The following is a 20,844-nucleotide window of genomic DNA, read 5'->3' on the forward strand; positions in this document are numbered from 1 at the left end:
TTGAGGATGAAGAACTTCAGTAATTTATACCAAGAAGGAAGTTAACTAGTCCTAAAACTAGATGTGATAATGTTTAATTTTGAGTGAATAACAGACTGTTGTAATGGTTTTGAATAGTCTTAAACTGTTCCATTTTGGGCAGGGCCTAACCAGCCATTTGCAGACAGACAGATAAAATGTTATTATAGTTGTGTTAACTTAACTTTGAACCTTGTAATATTGTGTCTTGATTAATCAAGGTAGCAGGAAGGAGAGGAGATCTCAGATCATTTCCAATAAGAGTAAAAACAAAATTAACTAAATTGAGGAATAGGTGGATTTCATGTTCACATAAATACATTTATAGTTAATCACTAGATTGCTGTAATGCAGGTATAGTTAGAAGCAGTTAGATTTTGGAGATTCTGGATATGGTCTGAAGGTATTCCATATCTTGATTAATGGTATTGATATTTACCCTGCTGCCTAAGGCAAAACCTGCAATCATATTGTACTTCTCCATTTCCCCCAAGTGTAATTAGTCTCCAAGTATTATATTGTGGAGTGTGCTTCAAATGTTTCTTCTCATCATTGCCTCTGCTTATTTCAGCCTTTCTATAATCCTGTCTGTGTCCTCCTTTGTCCGATCTCCCTTAGTAAATCTTCCCATCACCAGAAATTCTATAGTTCTTTTTAAAATGTGGAACTTATTACTCTATTCATTTGTTTAAATATCCTTAATGAGGCCTCAGTCATTTTCAGTTTAAGATAAAAATTATGGTCTTCAGGCCAAAGTGTAGTGACTCAAGGGGGATGGGAAAGAGAAGACCACCTATCCCTTTTTGGCATGATCAGGATCGTCTGGGAGCTTTCTAAAATGATTGGTATGGTAGTGTGTCATTGTTGCTGGTGAAAGTGGTCTTATCACTTAGCTTATACTAGGGCAGAAAGAAGGTTGCGGAGTAGTATCACAGAATGGCCCCTTTGGCCCTTTTATGAGTTGTTCTAAAATTTCTGTCCTTCATGATTTGTCTCTTTCTACATTCATCTTTTGCTCTGAACTTCTCATATCTCAAACTAGCCATATTATACTCTGTAAGTCCTCAAGTTTCCCATACCGTTCTGCTCATCCATTATATTACTTTTTGTAAGGTGTTCTCTGTAAAGGAAAGCCCTTTGCCCCCATTGTGTATTAATGAATCTACCACTTTCTTTCTAGACTGCTTAAATGATCCCTTACCCTCCTCTTTCCCCTGGAAGTCGTCTATGGTGTGCTAGTCGGGAAAGGTTGATTATGTTTCAGGAATAACCTCCAGATCTCAATGGTTTAAAACCAGAAAGCTTTCTTTTTCACTCATACTGTATGTCTACATGCGTCGTCTGGGTGCTCTGTTCCGTGGTATCATTACTGTGGGACTCAAGCTGACACAGCGCTATCATTGAACACTGACTCCTTAAAAAGCTTTAATTGAAAGTGACATGGCCACTCTGCTTACATTTCATTGGCTGAAGCGAGTCACATGTTCATAACTAACCTCAAGAGGTCAGAGAAGTACAGTCTATTATGTGCCTGAGAGAGAGGAACCAGAAATATTTCATGGAGAGCAGCAATTAGTGCATATGATGTCTCTAGCCTGATTAGTCTCTCTACTTCATATATCTATGATAATTTGTAAACCTCTGTATCTCACTAAATTGAAATTATAATAAACGTTGTAGTAATTCAGAATTTGATGCATTTGGTGATTGGCCCTAGACCTCTGAAATTCCTAGACAACTGGCTGGACAAACTAACCGTAGCCATTTCATTAACCTCACAATAATGAAATCCTTGTTTTATAGGTTTATATCAGTGGTTTTCAACCTTGGCTGTACTTTAGAATAACTTGCGGAGCTAAATAAAAAAAGATTCCTGACCCTCAATCCAGAGCAATTAAATCAGAATCTCTGAGGGTGGGCCCAGGCATCAGAATTTTTTAAGCTCTCCTTGTAATTCTGAGCTATAAACACAGTTAAGAACCTCTGGCTTACATTCATTGCTTATTTACTTTCTGGGGAGGCCCTTTGAAATAGGGCCTTGCTTTTATTATATTACCAAGACTTACTCTCTTTCCTTTTATTTTGCCACTAAAATAATAAACTACAGCAAGTTACAATCAAGTATTAATTTTTATATATACTGTGTATTTTCTGTCTCCTATATTACATTTTAAGGACTAGGACCACATCTAACTGATTTGTCATATACCCAGTGCATGTCATAGTATCTGCCATCCAGTTTCCCAAGTCTATTTTTTCTTTTTTCTTCCTTTTTTTCGAATAGTCATGCCCACATTCACCCATTTTTTTGGATTCCCTCTCCTCTGTATGGTGCTTTCTTTTTCTTGTATTGTTCCTTTGTCTTTCTCTTCTTTCATTAGATGAGGTAAATAACATTTGAGAAATAAAGCAAAATGTAATTATATTTGAAAAATGTAAAGCAAGATACACACAAACAGGAAGGTTATTTGTATTCTGTGTTAACACCTCCAGGGCCCAGCTTTTATGACTGCTTAGTGGCTCTAACAGCTGATCACAGTAGCATCCACTTAACCTTCAGCTCCTTTGATCAGTGATCCAGCTAATCCCAGCCTTGAACTCTGTGTCTTCTCATCCAGTGGTGTCCATTGCTTGAATGTCAGATAATCAGCTCTTTATAATATTATTAATTAAAAGAATATTTTGTTCTGAAAACTGTATATTAAAGAGAAATAATCTGGCTTTAAGACTATTAGTCAGATGTAACATCTATACAAATTCTATAAACTGAAAAGATACTCTATATCATAATAGTGAAATCTTGGGTCCTTAAGACTTAATATTTTGTGTGGAAAAATATATCATCTTATCCTTCAAATATTGTCTTATAACTGTGTATTTATTTTAGGCATGTCAGGGAACTCCAAAATGATTTATATTCTTAAGTGCTGAATATTTTTCATAAAGCCAAAAGTATGGATAAGGAAGAGCATGTCTGTCTACTTTAAAGATGACCTTACTTATTTGAAAAGTCACATCCTCAGAAAAACAACCATTGAAATTTAAACAGTATTCACTCATGTTTGACTAATTAGGAATCCATGCTTTAGTTAGCCCATTTTATTGTTTAAAAAGCTTTGAGTGGTAATGTGTTTTATGTCTCTGTGCCTTTCAGTGTGTCATTTTTATCTTCCCAGAATGCCTTTTTCCTCCCTCCCCCTTTTCTTACTTGGAAAAGGTCTATATATTCCTTAATTCTTAGCATAAAGGAAGATTTTATCAAATAGATTGCTATCACTTATGTGTTTGTTCCCTATTTGTGCATCTATTTTTGTGCTTATTCTATATTGCAGTTACGGTTCTTCTCTTTCTTCCCTGCCTTCTACTTTGTAAACCTTTTCAGGGCAGGGACTTTCCTACTTGTGTGTAGCTAGTACATGGTATGTGGGCTGTCAAGTCTAGTTGTTGAGTGAATAAATAAAAACGTAGATTATTTGTATGTCTCTCTGTGTGTAATATTTCATACATGGCTTTGCATATTATAATTTAGAAGATGGGCTAGTTAATGAATTATGAATTATGGGTGCTTCCCAAAATAACCAGTTAATTTATTTTTTATTTATTTTTACATGTTTTGTGATTTAAATACATAAATAAATAGTACCATAGCTGAACAGTATTTTCAAAAGGGCCACTGGCACTATAAGAACTCTAAAGCCAGTTGCAGTCTTTTGTGGAACAATTCTGATACCTCAGTGTTCTGTTATGAGACGTTTAGGTTCTGCTTGATTCCGGGCCCCTCTTTCCAGTTATAAAAGACAGTATGTTTTTGCCAATCTTAAATGTTTATATTTTCTGGTTTCTGAAGTTTGAGCTGATCTCCATGAATGATGCTACCTTTTTATATGTGTGTCAGATGGTGGGGGGTTGGTGGAGACAGAGTCTCACTCTGTTGCCCAGGCTAGAGTACAGTGGCACCGTGTTGGCTCACTGCAGCCTCCACCTCCCAGGCTCAAATGATCCTCCCACCTTAGCCCTCCAAGTGGCTGAGACTACAGATTTGAGCCACCACCCCTGGCTAATTTTTGTAGTTTTTTGTAGAGACGGTTTCGTCATGTTGCCCAGGCTGCTGAATGATGTTTTTTTATAACAAAGGTAGTCGAGCATTGTGCTTGGTCCTTTCTTGTTGCAGTGGAGCATAGTGATTGTTACCCAAAGTGGGAGACAGCCATTTCCTATTGTGATGAGACAGATTTCATAGAAATCTAAAGTGATTGGTGCTCATGGTATATTTCACACACACACATAGAAACTTTTTGTTTTTAGTTTTTGTGGGTTGATAGTGGGTATATATATTTATGGAGTATACACACACATTTTTTAAATAGGTGAAAATTGTTTCAAAGTGAGTACCAAGGGTGGTCTTAAAGGGAAAGAAATGTCATAGTTAGGCATTGTGCACTGGGCTGCCAGCCCCTATGTTACTTTGATAGGGTCTCTTTATAACCAGATAATGGTGTCATTTCCCCCTCTCCCCTGCTATTACATCGCTTCACTCCACTGCCTGTTTCTTGCTGCAGTTTTTATATTCTCAAAATACTGGCTGCAGGGCCACCAAACTTAGGTGTGCTATATTGGAGGAACTCAGTAGGCCTAGGAAAAGAAACTTTTCAGAGAGGCAGGAACCGAATTTGTTAAATAATTAGAAAATTTCAGAGGAGGTGGGTGAGGTAGGAAAAGGATATAGAGTATGGTATAGGAATATAGTATAATTCTCATTGTTTGGCATCCTTGAACCATTATATTTCCCATTGTTTTCTTGTCTCTTGCCAATCAAATTTTTAATAAAGAAATATATCGTTGGTTAAAGTTACTCAAGAACCTAGGTATATTTCAGCAGTGGGTGAAATTATGTCTTTATTGTCATGTTGGCAATTATTTATTGATTTATTATGCAGGGTACATAGTGTTAGGTATGTTTTCTAATGTTTAATTTTTACTCTGATATTATGAGTTTTTACTAAAGTCAGTACTTTCAGGATTACTCAGAGATGAAAGATGCAGTATATGTATATTTTTATTTGTAATATTTGTAATATTATATAATTGCATTTTATTTTAAATTTCTATAATGCTTAAAATTGGCAATATTAGTATTTATAAATGTAGCATTTGAAAAGCAATGCATCATTATTTTGACATTTCCATTCTTATTTTCTTTCTTTCTTTTTGTCTTTCTTTTTTTCTTTTAAAGAATTAATGAACCATCTGGAAACCTCTGAGATCATGCCATAAAAGGAATTTGGACTTTTTTGGCAACCAGTCATCAGGCTATGCTGTGATTATGCACCTTATCAGAATAATAAAACATAATTGGAAAGGTGTATTAACTCGTTTATGTTTTAAAACACTTTTATATTAAGGATTCTTGTATAGACATTATGGGAATAAAAAATTTCTACTGCTGTATCCCAAGGTTAAGATGATTAATGGGATAGTTGTTGGATCCGCAAACAGAAATGTAAAGGGAAACCCTATGTGATTAAATCGTTCTGAGCTATTTCTAAACACTATCTCCTCTATCTTCTTTTCCGTGTTAAAATAGGCAAATACAATTAGTTTATATGTTTTTCTGAGGGGAGAGTTGCAGTATTACATTGCAATTAATTTGCTCTGTTCTTCTCTTCTGAATAATATAGTCATTGAAACTGTCAGCCAAAGGATCTTTTTTTTGGAACATTTTTTTTAACTCTAAAAAGTAACAAGTTTTTTAAATTAATTGAAAGCAAACAGCTGAAATCATGCATTGAAAGGGTTAAGTCGACATGAAAGAATTCATTTCCACTTTAATGACCTAGCCTTGCTGGGTTAGGACGATGGGGAACATGCTTCTGACTTGTACTCCTATTGCCAATTAACACCTCCTATAACAGGTTGCCTTAGCTAGTCATTGAAGCTCATGCAGTAGAAATAGTTTACATGCAGCTTGTTTTTCACACTAGTTGTTTAATACTCACAAAATTAAAGTATTAAAAGGTTGTTTCTTACCTTGCTGGGTAAGAGATAAACAGTACAATGGTAGTTATTTGTATGTGTTTGAATTCATTTATGTTGCATTGGTTTTTTTTTAAGGGAATTTTTAATTGAGGAAACTGAATGTAGTGGTTTCATCAAAATTTTTGATTTTATGATAAAATTTGTTGAGGGTTATATTAGATACCATAAAATTAAGAATTATTTTCCATCAACTCAATAAATTATATGTTTAGGTTTTGTTTTAAAACATATAATCACCTTCATTTGTTCCTAAAGCCTATTTTCTTTTTTGTTATAAAGCATATATTTTAACAGACCTTTAAAAATAATTTTTAAAACACAGGACTAAATATGCACTTTTAAATAGCCATTATAAAAATAAGCCATATGTAATATTTAAATATTCAAACTCCTTTTCTTTTTTTTACAAATTTTTGAAATGCTTAATGTCATTTCCCGAGATAACTTCATATTTTTAGATATTTTTGGAATGTTGCAGTTCAGTGATGCTATTTATTTTACATTTCTTTTAAGTGACACTTTAGTTCATGTTTAATCAGCAGGTATTTTAATAACATAATAAAATTGGCTAAATAATTGATACCAGTTCACACTAAGAGAAAGGTGGAGTAATATAACTAATAGTGTTAACAAATTTGTTAAAAGGCCTGAGTAGGTAACACTTTGAGGCGTTAGTTTTTATGCTGTTATAATGGCAAATGCCTTTTTTTTTTTTTTTTTTTAGCACTTAGTCAACAAGGGGTACCCATGTAAAAGTCACAGGTTTTTATACTGGATCAGATTTTAATCTTCTAAATGGAAAAAAAAAAATCCACCTTATGCCTCAGTTAATTTAACCACATTTAAAATTTGTAAACCTGGATGATAGTATCTGTCTTACTAAATGTGTCACATCAAAACTCATTGTATTGAGGTTTGTTTGCCTTTGCAGAATTCATAACAGGTTTTATATCACTGGTTGCTTAGATTTTCATGAATGAATAAAGGCTGGTCATACTGCTTGTGCCTGTGGCTCGGCTTTTTACCCTACAGTTCTGTTAGATCACTGACTTATAATTTTAGTCTGTTTAAAGGCGTGGATTTTCCCCCTTTTTATAACAAACTTATTTTCAAGAGTCAGAATTACTTAAGTGATTTCACAGTTGCTTGTAGGAATTTAGTATTGAGGATTTATATAGCAAAAGTGATTATTTCAATTCCTTGTTTTTACAAGGGATATGTGCATTTTAGTTTCATATTTTTTACAGAAGTATGTAACTATAAATCATATTCCAATTTTCAAATGGTAATATTCATTTAAGTTTTAGCAGCAGACTGTGAAGTTGCAGAATATTCAGATGTTTCTTATTTACTTTTCTATTGTCAGTGATGTGTGTGCTTATTTTATAGTGGCATTGTATGAAAGATGAGACTATTTTATGCAGCTTAAGTACCTCTATTTATACTGGTGCCTTCGTTTATTCTAATAGGTATTATTAAATGACCTTGAAGTTTAAGTTACATCACATTCAATCTCCAGTAAATGACTTCCTGTTCTTTTTTTCTTTTAATGATGGTCAAATAGTTGTTATAAGGTCAACAAAGTTAACTTGAATAGTTCACATACTGTATAAGCTGATAATTTTAGAACTATGCTCTTAATTAAGCACCAGAAAAAAGACTTTTTTTCCATTACTTTTCTTTATAGTGGTAACAGCCTAAGCCAATTTTAAAAATTCAAAAAGTATTTGGAGGCCAGGTTTTCATTTGGTTTATATCATTATATAATTTTTTTAACCTCACTTTACCCAGCATTTCCCTGACTTTCTTAAACATAATAATTTCTCAATAAATAAAACATGATTGAAGTGATTGACACTGTAAATTCAGGTCATTTTTAGTCCTATATATAGGACATGTATAATTTGTCCTCATGTGATCACTTAGTCCATTTTACTTGAATGTAAATACAAACTAGCAATACAATAGTTATAACTGAAGTCTAACTTGAGAAAAAATGTTAACAGTTTCTACTTGTGAAATCTTTAGTTTCTCATTTATGTCTAGGATTGGAAATATGAGACATAAGGGTAGGGGTAAAGGGACTTGGAAACTTACTGTGGGTGAGGGATAAAAACCGTGTGCTGTCTCCTTTCCACTAGGTAGCTCCTCCCAATCCTGAAACTTTGTGTCTGCCTATTTCTGCCCATTACAACCTCATTAATCTGACCACTTCTACTCTACATTTCCCCTCACTGAAACTCTTGACTCATACGTTTTTCCCCTTAAGTCTTTTCATTTTTAAAATAGAGCCTGGCCGGTCACGCCTGTAATCCCAACACTTTGGGAGGCTGAGGCAGGCGGATCATGAGATCAGGGGTTTGAGACCAGCCTGGCCGACATGGTGAAACCCTGTCTCCACTAAAGATATCAAAAATTAGCCGGGCATGGTGGCACGTGCCTGTAATCCCAGCTACTTGGGAGGCTGAGGCAAGAGAGTCACTTCAATATCTTTATTTGCTCAGGCCATAGCCATCTAGCACATGAAGTATCTTGAAAACCCTTTGTATTTGAGACTTCTGTTTCTATAAGGAATTAGTGTCCTATTTTTGTTGTTTATTCAGTTCTTTTTCTGGAGATAGGGCCTCGTTGTCCAGTCTGGAATGTGCAGTGACACAATCACAGCTCACTACAGCCCCAGCCTCCTGAGATGAAGCAATCCTTCCACCTTAACCTTCTGAGTAGCTGGGAATACAGGCACACACCACCATGCCTGGCCAATCTTTAAAAAAAAATTGTGGAGATGCGGTCTTACTATGTTGCCCAGGGTGGTCTTCAGCTCCTGGGCTCAAGTGATCCTCCAGCTTCAGCCTCCCAAAGTGCTGGGATTATAGGTGTGAGCCACTGTGCCTGGCCCTACTCAGTTCTTTAAAATACATTAATACTAAGAATATAATTTTATATGCTTATATATATGCATCCATGATTTAATTCTTTGAACTGGTAATATATTTGAGAACTGTGCTTGCCTGATTTTTATTTTTCTATGATTTGTATGCTGTGATTTTTAAAAAGTCTCAAATGCTTTGTGTAACTTAGATTTCCCACAGCTTTTAATAAAAAGTTATTTTTTTAGGGCAAAGATTTTTTTTTAATTGGACTTGGAAAAAGGCATATTTTAATTTTCATATTAGTATCTATACAGTGTATAGTGCATTTTGCTCTCTGTAGCCCACTGTGCCCATCTAGACTTCAGGAAATATGGGGAGACACTGAAGTGTTCCCTGTTCTCAGTGAGCATACTGACTACTTTTGAATAGGAAAGACATCTCAAGTTTTCTTTCCATTTTCTTTAATAGGAAATGGCTCCAGGTGGCAGAGGATTCTAAAATTATAAACAATGGAAGTGAACTAAGCTCCCAGAATAAAAGTAGATTTGGGCATCTGAAAATGGGATGGCGTACTGTACTGGAAAGTATATTACTAGTGTCAGAAGTTGCATTTTAGCTCTGATTGTGATACTTTTTAGCCTTGTGATTTATGTCGATGTAGATGTATATTTTGATTACCTCACAAGCTTCTCGAAGCTTTTGTTTAACCACACAGCTAAAGTGGTAGCACATGATGAATACTTAAGTATTATTTGTAGTTTGGGATTGGTATCTATCACACATTTGAAAAAAAATAAACAAAAAACAAAGATGTGTTTTTCCAGAGCCTGAAAAATTCCAGATTTTCTCTGATAGGACTATGTGGCTCATGGAATGATTTAAACTTCAGGTTAAACAAAGATAAACAGCTTTTTCCCACCCTGTAACATATATATATGTATGTATTTTTTTTTTTTTTGAGACTGTGTCACCCAGACTGGAGTGCAATGGCGAGATCATGGCTCACTGCAGCCTTGACCTGGGCTCAAGTGATCCTCCCACCTCAGCCACCCAAGTAGCTGGGACTACAGGCATGTGTCACTATGCCTGGCTGAGCCTTCCATATTGTTTTTTTTTTTCACCCGCTCTGTCACTGAGGCTGGAGTGCAGTGGCATGATTTTGGCTCACTGCAACCTCCACATTCTGTGTTCAAGCGATTCTCCTGCCTCAGCCTCCGAGTAGCTGGGATTACAGACACCCGCCACCACGCCCGGCTAATTTTTGTATTTTCAGTAGAGATGGGGTTTCGCCATGTTGGCCAGGCTGGTTTCAAACTCCTGACCTCAGGTGATCCACCCGCCTCTGCCTCCCAAAGTGCTGGGATTACAGGTGTGAGCTACTGCACCCAGCCCTATTCTGGGTAGTTGGGATTGCAAGTACATGCCACCACGCCTGGCTACTTTTTTGTATTTTTAGTAGAGACGGGGTTTCACCGTGTTAGCCAGGATGGTCTCGATCTCCTAACCTCATGATCTGCCTGCCTTGGCCTCCCAAAGTGCTAGGATTACAGGCGTGAGCCACCACGCCTGGCCTTCATATTTATTTCATCATGTATTTCTGATGTAATTAGTCTCTATTATTCTTTGCCCATGTTTCCATTATGGTTTTAGTATTTTTAATTTGCTTGTGTACTGACTTTTTGTCATAAATGGGAAAACTATTTTTTCAGGGTGTTTTGTTTTAAAGTTTTTAAGTATTTAGAAATGTAGATTATGTTGGCAATTTTATGTTCCTTTATTTGTTCAGTTGAGTTTGTACCTAAAATGTGCTTCTTCACCCAGATCAAATAGACATTCACCAATATTTTTGGCATAGCATTTGTTACACTTTAATTTTTTAAAAAAACATGTAACTCTTTAATCCATCTGGGTGGTGGTATAACATGATATAGGAAAGGAAATTTAGTTTTAAATGCTTCCAGTACTAAGAAAAAATGAAAAATTAAACTAGAATATGTTCAATTCGATGGTGATAACTTTGAAATCTAAATGAAATGAAACTTTCTGCAACACCGTAATAGTTCATCTAGTCTCAAGATATAGATAACCTGAATTTATCAATACAACTGAAAAGGTTATAACAATTAGCCACAGAACAGCCTCAGAGCCAAATGTTTTAATAATGAACACTTCCAAAATTGAAAAACATGGATAGATTTTTTTATTCACATACATACTATTGGAACATAGAAAATGGAAAACTTTGTAATTGGGAAACTTGTAAATTTTTCAATTTGTTTTATAACTCTAACATAATGATATCAAAACCTGGCAAATTTCACACACACAAAAATGCCAGAACAATCTCACTTACGAGAAAAAGAAAACATGAATGAACAAATAGTAAAGAAAACATGAACAATTAATCTAGAAGTACAAAGATGATTTAATAGTGGGAAATATTAATGTAATACACCACTGAAGAAAGGTAAGGTGAGTGAACCAGTGGCCATTGTGGCTTCTTTTAAACAAAAAATGTTGGTATCTCATTGACAAATTTTGCTCAGTCTTTTTGTTTTGTTACTTGTAAGCAGCATACACATGAATTTCCATTTTAAACCCATTATGAGAGGATTTTATCTTTTAACAAGGGACTTTAATCCATTTATATGTTTTCATAACTAATATATTTGATCTTACCTTATGTTGCTTGGTATTTTTTTCTTCTTTCTTGATTTCCTACTGTTATTTTACTGTCAGTATTGTGTTTGGTCTTTCTTCCCCAGTGACTTAGTAATGTGTACATTGCTTTTTAATTTTAATTTAAAAAAATTTTTTGAGACAGGGTCTCACTCTGTTGCCCAGGCTGGAGTGCAGTGGTCAACCATGGCTCACTGCAGCCTCAGCCTTTCGGGTTCAAGCCATCCTCCCACTCAGCCTCCTGAGTAGCTGGGATTACATGCTTTTTAATTTTTGCAGTGGTTAAAGTTGTTCAAAAAACTAATTTATGTTTCTAGAATAGTAAAAGTCAACACTTACATCTGTATTTTCCCCTACTGTAAAAGATAGAGCATATTGTACACTTCATTTCTCCCTCCTGCCTGTATAGTTACCTGGATAGTGGTGGATTCGGATCCTGATTATTTACATTATTTATATCTATATCTTTTTAACTGCATTCAGTGGTTGTAACAGATTTCTTTATATGACGACTCTTCCATTTTTTAGCTTTTAATATTTATTTGAGGAGTGGGATGCTCAAGTGGATCTTTTATTCAAGAAGCTCTTTCAGGGGAAATATATGGAATCCTATTTTCTGAGCCCTTATGTATTTAGTAATGTATTTGTGGGCCTTTGGATGTTTTTTAAAAATTAAGTATAAAATTCTTTACTTTCAGTTTTTTACCTAAAACTTTGAAGATTTGCTTCATTGTTTTCTGCCATCTAATGTTGCAAATAAATCCAAAGTCAACCTGTGTGGCATTTTTTTCCCAGCAGGCTGTTTGGTTTCTCTACTCGTATGGTTTTAGACATTTTACTTTATGTAATTGAGATTTAGCTAAGATTTTTCAAGATACAGTTTTTTATTCATTGATTATTGCCTCACATATGATGGTCCCAAAGGTGAACTTTTTTTTAAATTCAAGAAAATTTTCTTCAGCTTTGCCTTTGTTTATTGTTTCTGTTTATTTTATCCTTAGAAACAACTGTATATTTTAGCTTTAAGCTCTTGTCTGTCCTGTAATTCAGGTGTCCCCATATGAGTCTGTGACCATAGAAACCAGGCCACACAGCAAGAGGTGAGCGGCAGGCAAGCGAGCATTACTGCCTGAGCTCCACCTCCTGTCAGATCAGTGGTGGCATTATATTCTTATAGGAGCACAAACACTATTTTGAACACCCATGTGAGGGATCTAGGTTGCATGCTCCATCTGTAATGCCTGATGATCTGAGGTGGAACAGTTTCATCTCAAAACCATCCTCCTTGCCCCAAAACTCGAAAAATGGTCTTCCATGAAACCGGTCCCTGGCACCAAAGAGGTTGGGGACTGCTGCTCTAAATTTATTATATTTCTAAAAGTTTTCATCTCTAACTTTTTACTGTACATTTTGGGACATCTAGAAATTTATATTGTATATCACTGAATTAAATTTGTTATAATACTTTTACCCTTGTTTCTCCTAGTGTGATTTTAATTCTTAATTATTTTTCATCTTTTTATCTTGGTCTGTCCTCCAGCTTTCTGTTTCAAAGATAAAGAACTTCTGTTTTACTGATGTCAAATAGTTTTCTAAAATTTTGTTCATGATTCCTGTATTTAGGTGACTTTCTTTTTGAATCACCAGAATACTGCCCCCCAGGAGTGTTTGCCAAAAGATAATGTATGTAGATGGTCCACAGCCCCACGTTTGTCTCATCTTGGGAGCTAATTGGGTCAGCTTTGTATCTGTGAAACAGGAAAAGTTCCCTTGTCCCCTTCACAGGGCATTCGATTGGGATGTGGCCTGCTTCTTCAGTGCCCCACTGCTCACACCTCTAGGGGAGCACACAGACAGGCAGGCTATGGGGAACCGACCCCACAGCAGTGTCTAGGATTGAGTGTTTACAGCTGAAGCCCCAGTGGGTGTGTGTTATAGGGTGCTCTTTTAGTTTAGCCATCCATAGGTGGCTTGTGTTAGACAGCTCAATTAGACCCCCTGCCTTACTGCAAGGACAGAGGCCTTTCTGTATCTGGGGGTTCTTGCCTTGGTGTACTGGAAGAATCAGATCACACATGGGCTTGGAGATGAGTGCAAGGTTTTACTGAGTGGAAGTAGCTCTCAGCAGATGGGGGAGCCAGAAGGGAGATGGTTTTCCACTGGAGTCAGGACACTCTCCTCCAACTGCCCTGGCCAAACTCTGCTTCATTCTGCTGGTTGATAGCCTGCCTGCGTGCTGGTTTGCTCCTACCCCAGTGGTTTCTCTCCATGTCCAGCCGTTTGTGTGTCCCTCCGCTGATGTGCTCCTCTCTCATGTTCAGCCACCAGTGTCTTCTTCTGCTGATGTGTTCTGTTCCTCTCAATGTCCAGCCACTTGTGTCTTTGCCTGCTAGGGTCTGAGAGTTTTAATAGACACAGCATGGGGGAGTGGCAGGCCAGGGTGGTCTTGGAAATGCAACATTTGGGCAGGAAAACAAAAATACCTTCACCTAGGTCCATGAGCGCAGGCCCAGTGGTGGTGCCTTAGCCAGGGGCCACACCCTCCTCTACCCAGCCCTGCCTTGGCCCCCCTCCCCCCATATCAGCTGTTCATGTTCTTACATACCTCTCTGAGCTCAGTTTTGAGTCTTTAATGGGGTTTTCTTCTATTGCCTGGTTTTTGCTATTCTGAACAGGTGAGCATGTAGGAAAACAACAGCCTTAGATAGTCACTGCTGACTGAGATCTTTAGTATCTGTCCCATTGACAGTGTATTATATGCGATTTCTCTCTCTCTCTGGCAGCATTTCACTGCTACCAACTTTCTCTAGTTCTTGCCCACAGTAGTGAAAGGGGCAGCAGTATCACTGGCTGCTATTTTAAAAACAGCACTCATGGCTGGATGCGGTGGCTCACGCCTGTAATGCTAGCACTTTGGGAGACTAAGGCGGGTGGATTGCCTGAGCTCAGGAGTTCGAGACCAGCCTGGGCAACACAGGGAAACCCCGTCCCTACTAAAATACAAAAAATCAGCCGGACCTGGTGACGTGCCCCTTGTAATCCCAGCGCCTCAGGAGGCTGAGACAGGAAGAGATGCTGGAACCCAGGAGGCGGTGGTTGCAGTGAGCCAAGATCACGCCATTGCACTCCAGCCTGGGCGACAGAGGGAGACTCCGTCTAAAAAAAAAACAAAAATGAAACAGCATTCATACAATAAACAGCTGCATAGTCTTCTCTTAGTACATGGCTTTCTTGTTAGTATGTTTCTGAATCAGAAGAAAATCCATTGTGTGTTAGTATGTTTCTGAATCAGAAGAAAGGCCACTGACATGTGGCTTGCTTCCTCTCTCTCAGGGTAACTCTAGTTGGTATTTTTCTTTTCTGTTCCATTGGCTTGCAGTAGTACCTTAATTTATTCATTCATTCTTTCAATCAGTACTTATTAAGTTCTTACTATGGCCCAGGCACTTTTCTAGGTACTGGTTATATATATAATATTGAACAAAATAGTGTTTCTTCCTTCCTTGGTGGCAGAAATAGTTTCTGGATTCTTTCAGTAATGCATTTTGGTGATGGTTTGATGTTTTATTTCCCTTTTTTTCTAAAAAAAAAATTTTTCAGGCAAGTTGAGAAAGGCTGTATTAAAGCTACAGTCAAGATACCAGTTTAACTTCTTTCTCCATATGCAATGTTTAAGGTTGCTCTGGATCCAGGAATAACTTTAGAATACAGTGTTCATTAACCTATTTTTCTACTTTTATTTTATTTTAAATTGGCAAATAATTATATATAGTGGTGGGGGGGTGATGTTTTGATAAATATGTATGTTATGGAGTGATCACATAAGGCTAACATATCCATCACCTCAATATTTATCATTTCTTTGTGCTGAGAACATTTAAAGTCATCTTTTAACTATTTTGAAATATACATTATTATTAACTGTAGTCACCAGGCTATGCAGATCACCAGAATCAATTCCTTCTGTTTAACTGAAACCTTATTATTATCCTAACCTTTTAAGGCTACTACTACTTCCCCCAAACCTCTCATCACAACTAATTTATTGTTGTCATCACCTTTTCCTTAATCTTTCTTAACTTTCTAAGTGAAATGAGTAAAATTATCATACCACTAAAATTAGGTTTATTTGATGACTTCAGCAAGATGCTTTGCCCTGTTGTTACTTTAGCAGAGTTTTCATTCTGAAAGAGATCTTAGCTATTTGAAAAATAAGCAATAAAACTGCATTAGGTGATAATAGATGAAGAATTTGGTCAGTTTCCAACTTTATTGCCTGGCATTTATGGTGAAAATTAAATTTGAGGGACTTGATTTTTCCCACCACTTTGAACAAAAGTAAATAAAAACAAAATTCTTTTATTTAGAGAAAACTTATTCTAGAACCTTTTATACTTAATGCTTCCAGTAAATATATGACCTTTTAAAACAATACAAAGTAATAGAATTTAACACACACACACACACACAAAAGCACAAAGTACACATAGACCTATATGTATGGAATATAAAGCGATTGTTTACTTTCAGTATGTAAAAGTATAAATGGGAGAGAGAATATGGCTTACAATTTGGATAAGGTAACATGTTGTTTACCTAATTTGTAATAGAGTTATTGTCAGGGAAAGGGAACTTTAAGCAAAACACGACCTGGCAATTATAAGTCATATCTCATTATAATTTCCGAGATTGTCCAATATTAAAAAACAACAAGCTTTTTAGGTGCACTAATTGTGGGGCAGAATCACATTTATAAGATTGTAGGCATCTTGAGGGTAAGAACTATATGGCAGTTACCTTGTGCAGCTGAATGTTATAGTCAAGAGAAGTTTGCTTCCTTTCAGGAAGAAGATAGAATCCTTAAAGGAGAAACATAGTGTCTTCCTTAGTAGTACTTGTTTTAAAGGTAGTGGTTAGGATTTTGGAAGTATTTTCACATCAGCTATACCTGTCTCAACTGGTTTGTTCACACCTGGGGCAATTGTGTTAAATTTGTTGTTGTATAGGGGGAGGGGAACAGCTTCATTAGGTGACATGCAGAGGATGTTGTTCACAGCTCTTTCACCCAGGGATTAGAAGTCTTCTTTCCCCTTCTCCTCCACTGTAGCGATGAATTTGCAAAGGAATCCCATAGCCTTAATCTATTAATACATTCTGTCTTTAGCTGAAAATCAAGAAGCTCAGAGAATTTGCTGTTTGTGTTGATGCTTTAGTTAATTGTGCTAGTCCATCAGCATTTCACATATACACACTGTGGTAACAAATGTGGCTAATTGGTACATTATAGCCATGTTGTAGCCAAGGTAGATTGGCATTGCCGAAAGACTTAAACTTTATGTCCATTAGACCCTTGGCTTAGTATTAAGTTTTACCTGTTTTCTACAGGTTCGATATTTGCAAATGTGTTTTGATTATGTTGTAGCCAAATAAAAGGATACTTGCCATGTTTTTCAAAACTATTTTAAAAATATCAAGTTTATACCACATGTAACTTGAATTTTAAACTCAACTCTGTGTTTGTTTTAATAATAATTGATGTATTTGTTTCTAGGGGCCACCTACAGATGCTCCTGCAGTGGACACAGCAGAACAAGTCTATATCTCTTCCCTGGCACTGTTAAAAGTAAGTAATGAATGTAGTTACTTGCTTTAGAGAACTCTGTTGCTTTCACTGTATCTTTTACTTTGGAATATTTGTCACCTTAATCCTCTCAGACATAAATAAGCTATTGTTTTAGGTACATTTATAAAAGGAGTTTTTTATTTTCACTGGAACAAAATTTGGTTTTTGTTTTATAAAGAGGAACCAGAGACCTCAACGAAATTTGCTTTGTGTCCACATCTCTTCCTTTCTACAGATGTTAAAACATGGCCGTGCTGGAGTTCCAATGGAAGTTATGGGTTTGATGCTTGGAGAATTTGTTGATGATTATACCGTCAGAGTGATTGATGTGTTTGCTATGCCACAGTCAGGAACAGTGAGTACTTTTATTACTGCCTGCTGCAAGTAAATTTGTTTCTTTTCATTTTTCTTTTCCTATGCAAACTAACTCTCATCATATTACATTTTCTCTTTCCAATAGGAAAAGTTAATCATAAGTTTGATAGAAATTTTTAGATTGTATTGAATTAAATCATTAATCTTTAAAACGCAGCATAACTTCTTATAGGTCTACAAACTGAATGATGTTAATGCTAAATTTCTTTTCTCAGTTCTTCAGCTTAAACTGGTGTAAAATACTGGATTTAAAAGTTACTTACCCTATAATAGCAGAGTGTTAGTTTGATTTTGAACCAAGTGTTCAAAAGATTTGAGATTCTCTTATTTAGATTTTCAACTCACATATACTAGTTCTTACGTCTTGTTCCCATTGTTTTGAAATATGTCATTTAAAAAATGTTCTGTATATGGTGATGAATGACTTTTTAAGCTTTTCTTATTAAAATGTTAAGTTAAAGCAAAACAAAACAAAACAAAACAATAGCAAACCTGAATATTTTTTTCCCAGGCATGGTATTTTGTTTATATGCACCATACTCCATACAAATTACCTGCATAGAATACATTATTCTTTCTAGAGATGTTTGTTTTGTTTTGCCTTTTTGTTTGATGCATTAGACTTGTGTTGATAGATGTGCATTTTGACTGAAAGAAAATAGCCAAAAAACAATAACCATTCCATCTACCTTCCAAAAAAAAACCCACAAATATCCTTTTCACCTGTTTTCTTAGAAAAATATGCATGTATTTTTCCAAGCGATATTTATTTCTTCTTTGCTAGGCAATATTTCTCTTACTGAGCCTTGTAAAAGAAGGATTAAAGAAATTGTTGTTATAAAGCTGTTTGTTCTATTCGAAGCTCTGTAAGTTTATTTTGATAAGGTAGATGCTAGAGAACAAGTTACAATTTTAAGTACTGTAATATATATAGTATGTATATTAAAAATAAGCATTTAAAATAGAATATTTGCTACAGAATGCAATATATTTAAAATAATGTAAAGTTTTCTCTAAATAGATGAATCTGTTGAGGTAAACTAATTTGGATCTACTGATTTTATCCATCTCGATATCCATTATATTTATTTTATACATTTGGAAATAGAGAAACACTCTACATGTTAACTAAAGGTTTAGATTTAAATCTTAGACTATTTATTACTTGTATCTATCTTTTTATATTAGGCTACATGAAACACATAAAACTAACTTATATATGTTATGGGTACTTATGTAGATACCCATTATAATACATCGTTCTTAGGCTTTAATATCATTACTTCCATGTAAATGCTTGTTTGACAATATAAAATAAAAGATTTTGATCCCTATATTCACTCTAATTCTATTTTCTAGTGTCATAGAATTAGAAAGTTTTTCTTCTGACCCCAGAGTCAGTAAACTTTTTCTATAAAGACATATGTCTCTGTTGCATATTCTTCTTTTTTAAGACAGTCCTTTTAAAGTATATATATGAAAAGAAAGAAAAAAACTGAAAACATTCTTAGCCTATAAGCAGCAGATTGCATACCCCTGTTCTTGAGGATGTACTCTCTGTTGGAATTCAATATGCGTACTGTTTGTTTTGGTGGGAAGGAAGTGCTTATGTTAACTAGTTTCTTTAAGTACATTAGATTTAGATTCCTGAGGTTAGAAGAAAGCCTTGGGAGCTATAAAGACAGTACTCTATCGCCAGAGAGATGATCTGAACCTTTTATTTCTTCCTTGTTCAAATATCTTATTTTGGTTGAACTAGCAAAATAATGCTGTATGTAAGAGACTTGAGGCTGTTTCATTATGATAGCTGAATATTTGTAGAACTTTGGATGAGGCTTATTTTAGTCATCAGTTATGATAGGATGGCATTAGGAAGTATGCTTGCCTAGATAGGTCGAACCAATAGTTATGGTTGGTTCAGTTATTTCGTATTTCTGGTAAACATATACACAGCAATGGCCATATACTCTTAAAGAATCTTGAAAGTTGGCTTAACTCGTTCGCCAACAGCAGTTTGGTAGTTGGCAATTTTAGAAGCTTGATTGGTATGAGGTTTATAATTGAATGACTTGAGTAGGTATCAAATGTAGGTATCAAAACCTATAAAATGATTTTGGCAACCCCAAATAATATACATAGGGAAGCTTTCTTTTTTTCCAAATTTACAAAAATTAATAATTTTTCTTTCTTTCTAAATCAGGGTGTCAGTGTGGAGGCAGTTGATCCAGTGTTCCAAGCTAAAATGTTGGATATGTTGAAGCAGACAGGAAGGTAAGCATTTTAAATGATCAGTTAAAGAAATAATGGGAAATATTTATAGAAACATACCTCAAAGTTATAGATGTTTATCAATGTCATTTCTAGAAAAAGTGGTCATGTAGTTGACATAAAAGTATTTGTAAATATCAGTGCCATGCACCGCCTGTCTAGTGTATCTTCCCTTTAGAACCAGAGAAATTTGCCCATCAGAGAACTGCCTCATGTTAAAATTCTTGACTGTCACATAGAAAGCTTGGGCTGTAGCTTCCCTCTGTTTAGCATATGGAGTTACTGTCTAGTCACTTATAATTGAAAGAGCTTGTATGTTCCATGTATTTGAGAGTTGCAACTGAATGAGATTATGAATATTTAATTATGTTTGTAGGCATAGTTTTAAAGACAGAGAAAGTATAATCCAAATATTCTAAAGTTTTTTCCTCAGACCAAATCTCTCAATAGTTGTCATTCTCTTGCTCAAATTCTTCTGCTGTGGAAACAACTTCAAAATTAATGTTAGCAAAAGGCTCAGCAGCTGAGCAGAACAGTGCAAATTGGTTTTTGACTGAGTTCCTAGTTCTACTGCTGGTTTAATTGATATTTAATCCTTTCACAACAGTGGATCCTGGTGTCCATTGTTAAAAATGTACTCTGTGCCTGGAAAATCCAACTCCCAGAGCTAAGGAGTTAAAGAGTAGATATTTACTTGAATGCTGAAAGGGTAAAAACTGGCTCTGAGAAACTGTGGTAACAAGGTGAAAAACTGAAAGCTTTATCTACCACTGCTAATGTGCATCTCTTAATGATAGCACTCCTTTGTCACACATATTCATTTCCATGTTTTCTGGATAATATGGTGTACAATTTCAGGGTTTCTAATGGTGCTTTTTCACACCTGTGTGTTTTTCATCTCTTCTTAATTTATACCCCGTTAGTGTGTTGTTTCTTTTCATATCATAAATGTATTACTTGTTCTGTTCTGAGCAT

The 20,844-nt window shown here is 35.5% G+C and overlaps 1 protein-coding gene across 2 annotated transcripts in view; it reads left to right on the forward strand.

The window, feature by feature from the left end:
• PSMD14 (proteasome 26S subunit, non-ATPase 14) overlaps positions 1–20,844 on the forward strand; it is a 106,997-nt gene that overhangs the window by 45,408 nt on the left and 40,745 nt on the right. The window contains exons 1-4 of one of the 2 annotated variants that reach the window (XM_063648245.1): positions 4,514–5,378; positions 17,155–17,226; positions 17,462–17,581; positions 19,802–19,872. In XM_063648245.1, coding sequence (XP_063504315.1) covers positions 17,462–17,581; positions 19,802–19,872 — 191 coding nt within the window. In that variant the 5' untranslated portion in view covers positions 4,514–5,378; positions 17,155–17,226. Of the gene's footprint in view, positions 1–4,513; positions 5,379–17,154; positions 17,227–17,461; positions 17,582–19,801; positions 19,873–20,844 lie in introns of those variants that run through there. The other variant, XM_054478938.2, reaches the window with a different exon arrangement.

Source organism: Pongo pygmaeus, chromosome 11 (genome assembly GCF_028885625.2).
Source record: "Pongo pygmaeus isolate AG05252 chromosome 11, NHGRI_mPonPyg2-v2.0_pri, whole genome shotgun sequence".
Taxonomy (NCBI): domain Eukaryota; kingdom Metazoa; phylum Chordata; class Mammalia; order Primates; family Hominidae; genus Pongo; species Pongo pygmaeus.